At 33.6% G+C, this 17,844-nt stretch overlaps 1 protein-coding gene across 1 annotated transcript; it reads left to right on the top strand.

The window, feature by feature from the left end:
• eif3l (eukaryotic translation initiation factor 3 subunit L) lies at positions 1 to 17,395 on the top strand. The gene is given in 15 exon segments (NM_213128.1): positions 1 to 113; positions 303 to 345; positions 2,707 to 2,920; positions 3,002 to 3,081; positions 5,593 to 5,654; positions 5,806 to 5,875; positions 6,733 to 6,806; positions 7,679 to 7,850; positions 7,930 to 8,084; positions 10,154 to 10,324; positions 12,218 to 12,351; positions 14,401 to 14,574; positions 15,629 to 15,818; positions 16,906 to 16,986; positions 17,127 to 17,395. Coding segments are annotated over 15 exon segments (1,731 nt in total). The 5' UTR covers positions 1 to 80; the 3' UTR covers positions 17,205 to 17,395.
• Positions 17,396 to 17,844: the final 449 nt, after the last annotated feature.

The raw sequence follows: 17,844 nt of genomic DNA, 5'->3' as shown, positions 1-17,844 counted from the left end.
CGCGTGCTTTGCGGCTGCTGTGGAGTTTATGAAAGGTTTATTAACGGATTAAACTCCAAAAACAGGGATAAACATCCACCATGTCTTACCCGGCAGAAGAAGAAGATGTAAACGTACGTGTCTTAAATACTTACAAGTCGTGTGTGATAGAATAAAACGTATAACGCATGTTGGTCTTTATCAATGGAGCATCTCGATCAGTCCACAGCTTCATTCTGTGCATTGAATTACAAAGCTCGTCCTGGATTTAAATGGTTAATACGTCTGACTAATGCTTGTTTACTGTGTGTTTTTGTTCACAGTATGACCCGTATAGCTACCCCAATGACTACGACTATCACACAGGTGAGTTATGACACATGACGGTCTTATATACGTTACTGCAAAAAGGAGGTTCTCGCTCAGACCAACAACTTTTTTTTTCTTTCTGGTGCCTACACTTCTTTTTTCTCAAGAAGTGGACCCTTATGCAGTTATATTCCTCATTTTCTATGTAGTTATGAGATTTAGTGACATTTTAAGCTCAGTTTTTTAGCTGAATTAGCTTGTCAGATGGTCATCACAATCATATTTTTTAATATACCAAAAACATTAACCAAACATTTAGATTAAAGAAATATAAAAAAATGCTTATATTTTTATAAAATAAAAATGTATTACATCATATAATATATATATATATATATATATATATATATATATATATATATATATATATATATATATATATATATATATACAGGGCTCGAAATTAACTTTTTTACTTGGTAGCACCGGTGCTCCCAACTTCGAATATTTAGGAGTACCAAAATAAATTTAGGAGCACCAGAAAAAATTTAGGAGCACCCACCAAAACTGAATGAGCACCGCTGCAAATTGCTTTTTAAGGGATTTATTGTATTTTAAAACAACATCAATAGGACTGACAAAAACCAGAAACAACTATCTAACTAATGCTGCGAAGACATTGATATTTGTGTGCAATAATTCCAAAATGAATGTCTAATAATTATAGAATATTAATGATGATGAAAATGACAATAATAGTAACAATGAATTACATTTCTCATTATGATACTGCCTTAAATGTGCGTGAATGTAGGTTATCTGCTATAAAAAGTCTGTTACTTTATGAAAAATAATTGTATAGTTTGCATTAAACAAAAATGAAGCATTGCAGTAAGAAATATTTATTTGGTACTGCTGTTTTTATATGCATGTCAATTTAATAAATAATATTTCTGCTACAAAACAAACAAAAGATTATAATAAATCATTCAATTCAATGATGAAAACTGCAAAGCAGTCATCAGTAAATAAATTTTAAAAAATAATATACACCTCAAAAAAGAATAGACAAAAGAAAGAAAGTAAAGTCTCACTTCTATCACTCTTTAAAAGTTTTGGTTTCAGTTTGTGTCAATTTAAAGGTTCAGTCTGAGATGATCTTCAATTTTCTGTGTTTGTGGAAAAGCTGGCGAGTCAGCCGACCCAATTTATGAGCAGGAAGCGCAAGATTCTTGCGATGACCACCGGCGCAAAACCGCTCTTTGTTATGAGCCGCAGTTTCAGTGTAAACTTAGTAAAGGCGAGCTTCTTTGGCGATGATATGTACAGTATTAGATTTGACTTTTAGCGGACATTTGCGCTGAACACGCAGTGAATGCGACGCATGGAGATTCGGGCGCCTTCTCCAAGAAGCGCGTACTTGATTGATCTCAGCTGGTGGATCATTATTCACCACGTGACGTGTCATGATCGCTCTCATCTGCGCCTAAATTTTATGTGGGGTTTGCAAACCTGTGTGCTTTAAGTTTTTACTCTTCACCCTTTTGCATTTCCCGTGGTCATAAAAGCTCCTTCCCTGACATCTGACAGCGGAATACCTTGAGTGATTGACAGCTAATATGAACCAATATAGCGGCAGGGAAGAGCGATTCAGCACGTTTTTACAAAAAATCAAACAGGTCGCACTACAACCATTATCTGCAGTCGCACTAATGCGCCCAAATATATTATGAGGTCGCATAGATTAATTTTCGGGCGCATATGCAACCAAAACGGTCGCAATTTCGAGCCCTATATATATATATATATATATATATATATATATATATATATATATATATATATATATAAATAAATAAATAAGCAATTCCATTTAAATGTCAACCTTGCCATGAAAAAAATAGGTTTCTACATGTTTTGGGTAAGCAAGTATTTTACAGTATTTTAAAAATACTCAAAAGTGTCTTTGTCTATGTTTTTAAACTATTATAGTCGATTTACCAAAACCACACAAGTGTCAGTTTCACATCTGGCTGATTCTTCTAAATTTAAAATCAAAGGGCTGTTTAGAGCATTTTAGTTTAACATTATTATTAATATTATTATATGATGGAACACAACATCGATATTTTAAGTTGAGAAATCATTATTTGGTGAAATAGCCATATTTTCCAAACATCAACAAGTGAAAAAAAAAAACATCTTGTCATAATTTTCTGACAGAAAAAAAATTAAAAATTGATAAGCATTTTATTTCACATGCCTATTAAGTCCTGACATTTAATAGATGTCATCATTTTCAAGTAGTCTCTTACTTAAAAACAAACATAAGACGCTTCACTGTGCTCTATCTATAATAAAACACTGTCTATTTTTGTGTGCGCAAATCTTCACTGACTCATAAACTATATTTTGCAGGTGATCCTAAAGCTGATCTGGCTTATGAACGTCAGTATGAGCACCAGCAGACGTACCACGTGATTCCCGAAGTCATAAAGAACTTCCTGCAGTATTTCCATAAAACCATCTCAGACCTTATCGATCAGAAGGTTTACGAGCTGCAGGCCAACCGCGTGTCCAGCGAGAGCATTGAGCAGAAGATCTATGAGATCCAGGATGTTTATGAGAACAGGTGTGGAACCGTTGAGTAATAACACTGATTACATTCTGATGTTTGGAAATCTTGATGTATATATTCATATTTTAATTATAGCTGGAACAAGCTTACAGATCGCTTCTTTAAGACGTCTCCATGGCCGGAAGCAGAAGCCATCGCATCGCTGGTTGGAAACGGTGAGGGAATCATTGTTTGCTCCATTCAGGAATCGGAGTTTGTGGATTGATCTGTTTGCTGAAAGGTGTTCCTGTGATCTTTATTTTTTTTAGTGCTGTTGGACAATTAATCATGTACAATCGTGTGTTTATAAATATAAATATATATACATGATTTCCGCTACATTTATTCTTCCATGGTGGCGCGCTACGCCAAAATTCATCCTGCCACGGCTACATTACAGCTTCTCATTCAAAACATTCTATTTTTTTAATAGCGGGTAATAATCGCACCAAAATGTATTAAAGGGTGAGTGAATTATAACAGCGCAAATTTTCTGTAACCGACCGTAGGAGTGCTGTGCGTCATTTGTTTTATTCTTTAAGGTCTTGTGCTGACAAACTGACTTCCTGGCTGTCTGGAAGACAGGTGCGTGATGCTTGAGGCCAGCAAACACGACGTATAGCCGTTTCACTTTACTTCAGGGCGCATTAATACCGCTCTGTCTATTGGAGACATTCATATATATTCCTAGCAAATCAAATAATTGTTGGAGATATACTCATTACATAAATCGCACTTCAGCAGCGTTTATTTGAGAGCGCACTGCGCACAAGAAGATCTGCGCTTGAGCAGAGTATATTTGAGGGAGCGTGCAAGTTTTGTGCACGAGCAGAGGAAACCAGCCCGCAAGCAAAGAGATTCGCATGCTGTAGGCTATTACACAAATAAGATCTCTACTTCTAATAAGGGCTGCTCGATTATGGGAAAAATCATAATCACGATTATTTTGGTCATAATTGTAATCACGATTATTCAAAACGATTATCAGTTGAAGACAAAATTATTCGCCCTTCTGTGAATTAATTTTTATTTATAAATGTTTCCCAAATGATTTTAACAGAGGGTTTTTTTTCACAGTATTTCCTATAATATTTTTTTCTTCTGGAGAAAGGCTTATTTGTTTTATTTCAGCTAGAATAAAAGCAGGTTTGAATATTTTGAAACCTATTTTAATAGCTCGATATTATTAGCCCCTTTAAGCAGTATATATGTTTGATTGTCTGCAGAAGAAACTACTGTTATACAATGACTTGTCTATTTACCCTGATTAAGCCTTTGAATGTCACTTTAAGCTGAGTATCTTGAAAAGCATCTAGTAAAATATAATGTGCTGTCATCATAGCAAAGATAAAAGAAATCCGTTATTAGAAATGAGTTATTAAATCTGTTATGTTTAAACTGTGCTTTAAGTATCTTCACTGTATTTTTGATTTTATTATTGATTGATGATAAAAACGGTAGACAGCAGCAGGAATACTGCACGCTGTATTTTTAAGAATAGTGCGGCTCTGATATGGTTTCTTATTCACGTGTCTTTTGATTCTCAACTTGTTTATTACACAAATGAGGGTTAATGTGAATAATCACTAAACACCGCGCTCTGACACAAATGTGCATGTATTTGACCATTAAAGCGCTCACATTAAGATCGCGTTAGATGTGTGTGTGCTCTGCTGTCCGAGGCTAAGCGCGGCGCTCGCGCAAACACACACACGCTACCTGTCAGAGGCAAAGCACGGCGCGCACACACACAACAGCACCTGCTCTTTTGCGCATTTAAAAATATGAATGATGAGCATCCCGTGCTGCAAAAGTTACATTACAGCACATGCTTTTAGTCATTTCCACGTGGAACTGAGCTTTGCAGAGGCAGAGTTTTCACACGTGTACAATTTTAAAGAGGTCGGTACGTGATGGAATAATCGTTTATCTCGATTAATGGTTTTTCATAATCGTTAAAAGCCAAAATCGAAATCGGATTTTCGATTAATTGCACAGCCCTACTTCTAATATTGTGCTCACGACATTTTTATATATATATATATATATATATATATATATATATATATATATATATATATATATATATATATATATATATATATATATATAGACAATTTAATATATTAAATATATTAAAAATGTAATATATAAGATATGATTGTAAACTATATATAAATAATTTAGTCTCAAAATTGTTAGCATTTTTGTATATGTATGATTTTATGCTATATATTAATAATTAACATTTATTTAACATTTAAAATTTGATGTATATACATGATATGATTTTAAGCTATATATAAATACTGTTTTTAAGAATATTTAAAATTTGATATAAATATAATTTTACACTATATATAGATAGACATTTAAAATGTAATATACCAGATATGATTGTAAGCTATATAAAAATAATATATTCGATCTAAAAAATATTTAATTGATATTTTAAATAATTTTATGCTTTATATATATAAATAATAATACATAAAATATTTGCATTTAAATAATATGTAAAATATTATATATAAATATTTTAAATATCTGTAGACATGGATATGCATATTTTATAAATATAATAAATGTACACAATATGCTCAAAATTATATTTTAAATACAAATTTTTATTTTTGATTAATCATTGAACAGCACTAATCTTTTTTTCTTTCTTTTTTATGTAACAGATGCGGTTTTCTTGATCCTGTATAAGGAACTGTACTACAGGCACATCTACGCTAAAGTCAGCGTGAGTGTTTGCTCATTTATCTCCGAATGTGATTTCTAGTTGTGAATATTTATTTTTGCAAATATAGGCTTAACCTTAGATTGAGTTTCAGCTGATGTGAGGAGCCATGTTGTTTTCTTGATATTTAATAATGCCTGCTTCTCATATGCAGGGAGGCCCAACTCTCGACCAGAGGTTTGAGTCCTACTATAATTACTGCAACCTCTTCAACTACATCCTCAGTGAGTCACACTAACACACAAACCACATCAAATAAAGTATGCTTTGGGGGGATATTTCAAATGTTTGGGGCTAATTTAGTGGTGATATTAAATTTAAGCATCATTGTGAATATTTATTGAAAATGATTACATGGATAGCTCACTTAAATAAAAATTCTTTCATTTACCAACCATCCACTTGTTTTTTTTTTTTTTTTTTTTTTTGTCTGTTGAACACAAGACATTTTGAAGAAAGTTAGAGACCGGTAGCCACTGACCACTGTTGTAGATTTTTCTTACTATAGATGTTAATGGCTTTCAGTATCCAGCATTTTTCAAAATATATTTATTTGTGGTCAACAAAGCTTTAGAAACAAAAGTCATAAAGCTTTAGAAACACTCAGGGGTGAAAAAATGAGTTAACCTTTAATTTTGGGTGAACTATTTCTTCAAGAAAAATTGCTTTTAAATAAAATACTTTTCATTTTCTGTTAGCAGAAGCCATCTGAATAATGTTAGTTATAATTAATTACCAAATATTCAACATTTATTTTTTATATTTAGATAATCTGAAGATGTGGACTTGATTTGTTGATTGTTGTTTTTTGTAAATGTAAAATGTAAAGGCTGGTTTCAGCTTTGCATCACAAGAATAAATCTTTTTAACACACATTCAAATAGAAAAACAGAAATCTCAATATTATTGTACTTGAGTTAATAAAGGCACCCTTTGAAATATGTTTAGTTCTTCCAGAGTCCAAATTTTCAACAGTACTAGTTGTTTAGGACTGTAAAGTTTTTGTTTATATCACCCAGTCCTTGAGTTTGATTATGAGTTATATTTGTGCATATACGATTAATATGGTTTATTATTTCAGACGCTGATGGACCGGCACCTCTGGAGCTTCCTAACCAGTGGTTATGGGACATCATTGATGAGTTTATTTACCAGGTAAGAGCAACCAGCCTGTATTTAATTGAGATCTCTTGTTTCGGCATTTGGACAGGTTTTTTTGTAGTATTTAATGTATGGCTGTCTGAAATATTTCATTCAGATTGGGCTATCACAACATTACTTGGTATGTGATTGACCGATAACAACCACTGAAACTAATAACACAGCAAGAGAGCTGTGAGTCCATTGGAGCGAGTGTTTAACAAGTGTTGAGTCCCATTGAGGAGCTCCAGGTGGGGACTTTTGTTTTGTTTACTTTGATTAAAGTTGTTGTACTTCTGCTGGTTCCTGCCTCTGAATGAGCGATGTAAACAAAACACCCACGAAGAAACTCAACACAGAAGAACATTGAAACCCTGCCAGCTAGTGTATAGGAAGTGTTATTGGAGAGCTACACAAACAGAATGCAGAAGTATAAATGTGCAAGGCATGCACCGTGGTTTACAGGTGATCACTCTGCATAAATATAATTCAGCCTTCATACATAGATTGGTGTATGATCCATCAGCTTTATTCAGCCTTTTTAGTTTTTACATATAATAACCTACATATTATTAATTCACAAGATTGCACTAAACAGCAGCGTAACAAACAAGCAAATACACATCAATGTGGGTGTAAGTATATGGATGTGAACCTATTTATCTACCTATTTATATCCGTTTCCCGGATGATCCTGTGTTAATCAGCGGTTGTTATCTTTAAATAACATACCTTGGAATGTCACAACTGACCAATCAACCAGACAGACATGCATGTAATAATCTGATAACACTCGCCTGGATGCACTTTATCCCTTATGTAGCACATCTAATGAGATGAACGGTTTTATTAAAATCTTAAATGCTGAATCACCTTTTCTCTCTCAGTTCCAGTCATTCAGTCAGTATCGCTGTAAAACGGCTAAGAAATCAGAAGAGGAGATCGAGTTCCTGAGGAATAATCCTAAGATCTGGAATGTCCACAGCGTGCTGAACGTCCTTCACTCTCTGGTGGACAAGAGCAACATCAACCGTCAGCTGGAGGTTTACACCAGCGGAGGTGAAGAATGTCAGGCAGACTCCTGCACTGTTCCCGCAGCTCAGAACTCAGTGTGTGATGCTTGTGTTTGTGTCTACAGGAGACCCCGAGTCTGTGGCTGGAGAATACGGACGACACTCTCTCTATAAGATGTTGGGTTACTTCAGTCTGGTGGGTCTGCTGAGGCTTCACTCTCTGCTGGGGGATTACTATCAGGCTATCAAAGTCCTGGAGAACATCGAGCTCAACAAGAAGGTAAGAAAATATCTCAATCGCTGGAGACTAGTAATGTTTGAGAAGTGTTATTTTAGCATCTTTTCAATACTGCTTTAGTTTTATTTATTGGTTTCAATTAGTTGTAGCGTTTGTGTTTTAATTGGTCAGATTGTTTGTTTGTAGTTTTTCATGGTGGTTTATATATATATATATATATATATATATATATATATATATTTTTTTTTTTTAAATATTTATTTTTAAATGTACATATTAAATTTCAGCCATCTGGTTTTAACTTTATTAGTTTAATTAACATTAAAGTCAGCATGAACTGGAAGTTACTGCAAAAACTTTTTCCTACTAATGAAAACATGATTAAAAATTAAGTGACGTTTTAAAATATTTTTTACATATTTATTTTATAAATAGACATTTATTTAATTTCAGTTAAAATTTAAATGACAAAAATGTTTTTATTTGTATTGTTTGATAACTTTAAACTCTGCATGAGCTGTAAGTTAGAAGCTGCAAAAAATAAATATACCCTTTTCCTACTAATAAAAAAATCATTGAAGACTAGTAATGTTTCAAGTGTTCGACTAGTAATTCTTCGTGCTTTATTATAATGCTTTATTGTTATATTCATTGGTGTTCAATTAGTTTGATTTTGTGTTTTATATTTAATTTTACAGATTTTTTGTAGCTTTTGTGTTTTTAAAAAATATATATATTTTGAATAGATTTTTTAATAATGTACTTATTACATTTCAGGTAACATTTAAGTGTCAAAATGGTTGTACGTTTAGTTAACTTTAAAGTCTGAATGAACCGGAAGATCCTGCAAAATAAAATTTCAGTATTATGTATTATTTATTCATTACTAATGAAACCGTGATTATAAGAACATGATTTATATATATATATATATATATATATATATATATATATATATATATATATATATATATATATATATATATATATATATATATATATATATATATAAACTTTTATTTAATTTCAGTTAACATTTAAGTGTCAATGGTTTTACTTTTAATGTTTTAGTTAACTTTATAGTCTGCATGAGCTGTAAGTTTTAAAAAATATATATAGAAAATTCAGTATGATGACATAATTTTTTAATACCTTTTCCTACTAATGAAAACGTGATTATAAGAAATGTTGTGTTAAAGCAGAGATTTTCATACTTTGCTGCATTGTATCAACACATTATTATGAATAACATGCATGCTGTCTTCGTTTGCTTGCTTTTCCTCATCCATAAAAGCACCGCATACCATGAATTTTTTTATTTTGAAAAATAGTTCATCTATAAATTGTAATTTTCTTACCATTTACTCATTCAAGTAGTTCTAAACCTTTATGAATTTATTCTCTTCTGTTCAACACAAAACATGATATTCTGAAGAAACAGCCACTGACATCAATAGTGGGAAATGAAATACTATGGAAATAAATGGCTGTTTTCCCCAACAGTATTCAGTATATCTTCATATTCAACAAAAAAAAAAAAAAAGAAACTTGATCATGTTTTGAACAAGCGGAGGATGATCAAATGATGACAGAATCTTAATTTGAACTATCCCTTTTAATAGTATACATGTCGCACTGACAGATGCATTTGAATGCTTGTTAAGGGGCACTTCACTCAAAAATGACAATTCTGCTATCATTTACTCACCCTCCGCTTGTTACAAACCTGTTTTTGATTCTTTCTGCTGTTGTACACAAAAGAAGAGATTTAGAAAAATGTTAAAAGCCTGTAACCATTGACTTCCATTGGAGGAAAAACAAATACTATGGATGTTAATGGTTACAGGTTTTCAAAATATCTTCTTTTAGGTTTAATTTAAGAAACAACTCAAACAGGTTTGTAACAAGTGAACAATGACAGAATGTTCAGTTTTAGGGTATCTCTGCTTTAAAACCATAAAAGTCTAAAACATAATGCACCAAGACTGTCCACTTTGACTTTGTCACATCACTAAAAATGTTAGTACCAGGTAGAAACAGGTCCAAATTGTTGTGTTTTTGTGTCATCATTATGCTAAACAGTGTATTACTGATGCGTTTGTGTTTTTCAGAGCATGTATTCACGTGTGCCCGAGTGTCAGATCACCACTTACTACTATGTGGGTTTTGCTTATCTGATGATGCGGCGCTATCAGGACGCCATCCGTGTGTTCGCCAACATCCTGCTCTACATCCAGAGGACCAGGAACATGTTCCAGAGAACCACATACAAATATGAGATGGTAAGTGGGGGGGCGGGGAATGATGTTAGTGTTATAGCATGCTGTGTGTGCTGATTGTTTATTTTCACTGTAATATACTAATGTATTACAGTAATAAGAATTGCATTTCCTCACACTCATGAGGTTCTAAATGCTTGAACACAGAAGAAGATATTTTAAAGAATGTTGGAAAAAGCTCCTAGTAGAAACAAATACTGTAGAAAGACAATGGCTGTTTTTTTCCCAGCATTCTTCAAAATATCTTCTTTTGTGTTCAACAGAAGAAAGAAGGTAAAAAAGATTTGGAACATTGGGTGATCAAACAGTTTAAAGACTAAACTTTCGTTCATTAGATGCTTTTCATTCTGATGAATATATTACAATGCCGTGAAGGTGCTGTAAAAACAATATTTGGTTGCAGTTTATTTTACAGTAAAAATGCATTGAGTAAAATGTACTGAGTAAAATGAATGACCTACATGCATTTACTACATGGTTAGGGTTAGGACGAGGCTTAGATTCAGTTGCTTTTAATTGTCAAATGTTCTTTTATTATTATAGACCTTTTTCTTGGAACGCAAAATTACCCATTATGCTTTGCGTGTATGCGCAAGGAGAATGCGAAGAACTTCCGGTCGGCAGCTGATGCGTGTAAACAGTCACATTTGGACAGCTTTAAAACGATAGTTTTAATCTATTTTACCTGCTTTTATCCTCTTTGAACTAATACTGTTGTCCATCAGCACCATCTCCTGGACTGATCATTTAAAGAAATGCGATCTAATAGGATGGAAAACAGCTGCTATGAGGCGTTTTCCCCTCGTTGTCAGACGGCATCTTCTGCCGTTTAAATGAAGCCTCGTCATCGCTAAAGTCAACATTTTCTCTTTGTTTTAAATATATAACCAGCCCAAACAAATGTAATTCACCAAAATGTTTGACACACACACGTAGCCTGTACTGTGCCACTGACACACTGATTTAATAACTGTGACAAAGTGAAAATATAGGCTAGTGTCATTTCAAAATGACAGAAAAACACAAACCGTGGTAAAAACAACACACGAAATAAAACACAAACGGCTCGCCATTAGAATGAACAGCAAATCAGCCAGCAGAGTATCAATAACAGACCTTTATTGGTCATTTTTGTAAATTGCACGACTTTCATACCTCTTAAGTTTCATGCCAGTACTCTGGTTTGCTCTCTCTCTCTCGCTCTCTTTCTCTCTCTCTCTCTGTGTGTGTGTATGTTAAAGAGCCGCTGAGCTAGCAGCTGACAGGCTGTCAGCATAAACACTGTATTTCTGACGGCAGACACGTGAACTAGGAGAACGTTTTTCTTGTATTTCTGATGCGCTTGAACCACATGTGACAGATTTTAACGACTTTAACAGACACATTTCTAAGTTGTATGTCACAAAAACACTCTGTTATCCATTACAAACGTTATTGAAACCCATTTTCGGAGCGCAAATTACCAGTTGTAAACGCTGTAAACGGAAGTTTTTAGCATTCTACAGGAAGACGCTGGTCGCTATGGTGCCCTCCATGCAGCAGCCATGAAAAAGGTCTATAGTAAGGACATTTCTTCTGTTGAACACAAGTAAATATTCTAAAGAAAGCTGGAAATCTGTAACTACTAAATTTAATGTTATTTGTTTTAAAGGTTTCCACCATTCTTCAAAATATCTTTTAATGTTTTTGTTCAACAGAATAAATAAACTTATAAAGGTTTGTAACCATTTGAGGGGCAGTAAATAAAAATTTTAAATGTTTTATTTTTTTTGTGAACTTCCTTTAAACGCATCCAAACAATCCTGTGCCTCATATACTGTAGCTGAAGATAGAAAAAGTTTAATTGTGTTGTTCAGAGCTGTGGTGTTTTACTGAATGCTGGTTTCTGCTGTTCAGATTAATAAACAGAATGAACAGATGCACGGGCTGCTGGCCATCGCTCTCACCATGTACCCGATGCGCATCGATGAGAGCATTCACACACAACTGCGCGAGAAATACGGCGACAAGATGCTGCGCATGCAGAAAGGGTGAGAGAGACACACACATGCACGCACACAATACACACCACAGTAGTGACTGTGAATATAGATGTTTCTCCTGCATTTATTTGATAGAGTGCAGTGAAGAATGCAATAATTTGAAGTTGTATTACAAGTTAAAATAAGTAATGGTTTTGTGAATATTTAAAAAATGTTATTTCTTTAATTTAAAGCTCTTTTTATTAGCATCATTATTCCAGTCTTCACTATAACATTATCCTTTAAGTCAGGGGTGTCCACACTCAGTCCTGGAGGGCCGGTGTCCTGGAGAGTTTAGCTCCAACCCTGATCAAACAAACCTGAACCAGCTAATCAAGCTCTTATTAGATATACTAGAAACTTCCTTGCAGGTGTGATGCAGTAAGTTGGAGCTAAACTTAGCAGGACACTGGCCCTCCAGGAACGAGTTTGGACACCCCTGACTTAAGGGATTCTTTAAGGGAAATCTGAGAAAATGTTCATCACCGAAGTGATTTTGCTTGGATAATTTCCTCCTAGAATTGTGTTCACAAGCATAAAGAACAAACATAAAGACTTCACTTTCCATTTTAATGTGAAGCAAATCTTTCCAAAGTTCACAAATAAAAGTACTATTGGTAACCTACTAACCAGTAAACAATGCAAGCATAATGGAGACAGCTGATTGGTTGCATGGAATGTAATGTCTCCAGCAATATCTGCTTGCGTGAAAGCTTGGTTTTTCACCGCACTAATTTTTCTAATGGAATAACCCGAGATATTACAATCAGAAACAAATCATTCTTCAGAAACAAATCATTTCCAAAGGTGGTTTCAAAATAATATTAATTGTATCCTTTGCTTGATGATGTAGGAAATATTATTTCGTATGAACAGTTTATAACATACCAGAGCTTCTCAACTCCTACTAAAGAATTTAATAAAGTGGTTAAAGCAACATCACCCGGTTTAGTTCACCCAGATATGTCACTGTAGATTTACCCCAAGGAGCTCAGTGGATATTCATTCTGCTTTGCTTTTAGAAGGTGTTAGTCTGTTGAATAAAAGAAAAATTTCTTCTAGAGGAAAGTTGTACTGGAGGTCCTTGGTTGAGGATATAGACTGAAATAAAACCTGGCTTTTACCTGGGAAATATTGCAGTTCTAACAAAGTCACAAAGTCATTTAAAATTTTTACATGAAATTTCTGGTTAATTCAAGTATTTCTAAATTATTGAACATCGACAGCTCCTGTTCTCTCTGCAAATAAGCAGAGGATACATTAGTACATGTGTTTTTTGATTGTCCAATTTCCAACTGTTTTTGTTCACTCCAAGTTCTCATATATTTGATTCCGCCAGCGCTGTGAATAGCTTTATTCTACATTGTTTTATTATAACCCAAAAGATAAACCCCTAGAACACATTATACATTTTTTTTATCTTATATGGCAAAAGTTTTATTCGCATAAAGAAATTTGCAAATAATTACCCATCCTTTGCTCATTTTAGAATAGAATTTAACTCCCTTCTTAAATTACCTTATCTTAATAATAATAAAAAAAGTAAGATTCCTGAAATAAACAGATGTATTTAAAGAAGATCCTTGATTTTAGGTGCTTTCCTTGTTGTTATTTGTTTGTGTCATTGTAATTTAATTCATTTTTTAACTTATTTTTTGTTTAATTTAGTAATTTTTTTTATTTTTGATTATTAATACTGTATTATTATTTTTATTTTTTAATGGTATATTATTTGTATTTTTATCAGTATGTATGTTTATTTGACAATCGTGTTTTCATACTTTTCAAGGATAAAATATAGAGCAAACATACAAATTATTATTATTTTTTTGAATTACGGGATTTCTGTTTGAAAATTGGCATTTCCATCACTTGTTTACCATGAAATGCTTTAAAATGTGTATTAACACAGGCTGATGGAAACAAAGCTAGTGGTGTTTTTTTCTTGTGTGGTCTGCTGCTTTGAGAGATGACACATTGCTAAAATCATTGCAATTGTTTGCAAATGTTTTGTGCAATTATGCAATTATTCCGATTTCTTTTTCTTTTGTCACTCAGAGATCTGCAGGTGTTCGAGGAGTTGTTCAGTTTTGCCTGCCCCAAGTTCCTGTCGCCGGTAGTTCCAAACTATGAAAACGTTCATCCAAATTACCACAAAGAGCCATTCCAGCAGCAGCTGAAGGTGTTTGCAGAGGAGGTCCAGCAGCAGGCGCAGCTCTCCACCATCCGCAGGTACAGCAGTTCTCTGGCGTCTTCTGAGGAACAATAAATCAGTCTTTTTCTTCCAGCAAGGCATTATCAGATATTCATAAGGAAACTGTGGATATTGTAATACTTGAATGTTAAATTTAGGTTTTTTCTTATGTTATTGAATTATATTTTCCTATTTTTGGTTGTGTGGTAAAAAATTTAATCTATGTTTAGGGATTTTTTTAATTTAACAAAGTAATAATTTTGAGTATTTTTGCACTTTTTTTTTGGCCAGTTATGGATGAATAAATGACATTCTCTTTTGTAATTTATGCTACTTTTTTCTTTCTGCTACCATTTTTGTTGGAAAAACAATTGGTTTGTAATGATAGATATTAAGGCTGCACAATATATCGCAAAATTATCGTTATTGCTCGTTATGACAAAATCATTGTGGTATTTGAGTATATGTATTGCAGACATGTGTAATAAATCATATATTTTTTTATTATGCATTGTTTGTTCATCTAAATTTTACTAATCAATAAAGATGGGGCCTTGCTTTCTTTATCCCCGCCTCAGTAGTTGCTGTTCTGCTATTGGCTGGAGTGACCCAAAGCCAAACCCAGAGCTGAAAATAAACACTTCAGTATATTTATAAAAGACAACAGCCAATCAGAGTCAGGATATCTGCTGAGGTTTTCACTCATTCATAGTGATTTAAAGCCTAAATGTTTCCACCTTGACAGGTTTTTATTAGTCTGAATCAGAAGTTATTTGTTTTCTAGCTGCTTATTTTAATATTAAATAAAAAGTTTTTTAAGAACATAGCTAATAAAAATAGCATTTTTTCCTGGGGAAATATTATATAAGAAATATTGCTATCACAATAGTCTAGTTTTTCCAGTATTGTGCAGCCCTAATAAATATGATGTTATTATATTGTTGACTATATATTACACATCCCACTTCCTACATGGAAAACTCTTGTCTAACTAATGTTGTTCTAGAGCATTTTGAATCTTCCTTGAAACAAGTGTTTCCCCAGCAGTGTTTAGTAGCACATCTCTGAATCGTTTCTCCATCTGTCCGTCAGTTTCCTCAAGCTCTACACCACCATGCCTGTGGCCAAACTGGCCGGATTCCTGGACATGTCGGAGCAGGAGTTTCGCATTCAGCTGCTGGTCTTCAAGCACAAGATGAAGAACCTGGTGTGGACCAGCGGCATCTCTGCTCTGGACGGAGAGTTTCAGTCCGCATCTGAGGTCGACTTCTACATCGACAAGGTCTGTGGACTCACAGTTTTATTTGAGAAACTCAATGCTATTAGATTGCCAATCATGCACAAAAAGTACCACATTCAGTGGAACTTCACAACAAACTTTCATAACATTAGTGATTAGTAACAACGCACTGGTTTTTACAAGCATTTATTAATTTGATTTAAAGGGTACATCTTATGCCCCTTTTTACAGATGTAAAACAAACGTTGATGTCCCTAGAGTGTGTATGTGAAGTTTCAGCTCAAAATAGCAAATAAATAATGTTTAATATCCATCTGAAACTGCCACTTTTAGACTTTAATCCTAATTGTACTGTTTTGGTGACTGTTGCTTTAAATGCATATAATATTGTGCTATTTTTAAAAAAAGCACAGAGCTTCTAATGCCTGCATGTCAGCAGAGCGGCAGATTCAAAAACGAGACTAACGTCCTATGCTAATGAGGGAGAGATCATCACTAATGTTTGGGGCTTTTGCTCTCTAATGACATGTACAAAGGGAGAATGTCAAAGTGTTTCTGCTTTTATCAAGTGTCATTATAAGAAATACAATTATCAAGAAAAATTTAAAAGAACATTGACTATATTTATACACTACTGTTTTGAAACCCTTTATAAAAGTGATTTTTGCATAAAAGGTCCCCTTTAATGGTAAAATTTACTACTGCATTAATAAAATCCAGAGTTGTGTTAATGCACGACTAAACATGAACATTATTAACACGAACAAGGATAAATTAATGCTGTAAAAATATTTATTCCTAACTCTGTTCACATTGTTGTATTTTTTACTTTTTAAATGGATAAATCTCTTGTATGCTGCTTTTTATAAAAATAAATAAATCAAGATAGATGCATATATAACATTTATTAAGTGTAATGCATAATTTCTTACTTTCAAATGTTACCTTTTTTTTTGAGTTTCATGTTGCTGTATCTGATGACCTGTAAATATCAAACTGCTGACACAGAAATATTGGCAAATGTTATTATTTTGGACAGAAGTGTGTGTTTTGTTTCTGCTTGTGCTCTGTTTTTCTTCACTGATGAGATGTGAGTTCAGTCAGTAAGAACATGATTTGTCTTCCTCAGGATATGATCCATATTGCCGACACCAAGGTTGCTCGTCGCTATGGAGATTTCTTTATCCGACAGATCCACAAGTTTGAGGAGGTACATCTTCTTGAATTTTTAATAGTTATAATTTGTCATATACTTTAATACAGCATATTGTTCTATTACTGTTTAACTATAAATTTTATAAAAATAATGTAAAATAATGCTTGGACGTTTATATCGTCTTGTTTCTTCAGCTGAACCGAACGCTGAAGAAGATGCCTCTGAACACCGGCGCCTCTATTTCCAGCAGCTCCACGTCACGAGCCACATAACGAAGGTGACTCCTGAACAACTGTTATCCACCAATTACAGGCCAGCCCAGACTTCTCAACCAATTACAAGGCACCACTCATAGTCTTGAACCAGTCGAAACGATATTACATTGCTTGCTCTTCTTTGTCAAAATTGAGCAAAGCTTTCTCTCAAGCTGTTTTCTAAGTCAATAAAGTGAGATGTGGCTGAAGTGTAATGTGGAGTTTCTCTTTGACTGCAATTAAATCTAGTAGTCCTGAAAAAGTTTGGAAAAGAATCGTGCTCAGATTTCATAAACGAGAGTAAGCATCTGTTAACAAACTTTAGGCCTGATTTCTGTCAGTGGCTTGAGAGAGTTTAGTCCAGACATGTTTTTACTTCCCATGAAACTACTGTATATGCATTATTCAAGATGCATTTCATTGCTATTAACAGTTTTACAATATTGTGTAAGTATCAATTATTTATGCCAACAGGACTTATCGTTAGCCCTTTTAACTCATGCAGACCTTTCCAGAAAATTACCGGCAATTTGTGTGAACAGGCCCTTTTTGAAAATACTGATAAATTCGTCCAAAACAAGAATGGAAATTTAGTTGGTTTTGTCAAATTGATGAAAGGTTTTCCACTTAAATAAAAAAATAATCTAGATCAAGTAAA

This window comes from Danio rerio, chromosome 13 (assembly GCF_052040795.2).
Source record: "Danio rerio strain M-AB ecotype USA chromosome 13, GRCz13ab, whole genome shotgun sequence".
Taxonomy (NCBI): Eukaryota; Metazoa; Chordata; class Actinopteri; order Cypriniformes; family Danionidae; genus Danio; species Danio rerio.
This window is presented reverse-complemented; position numbering and strand designations above follow the sequence as displayed.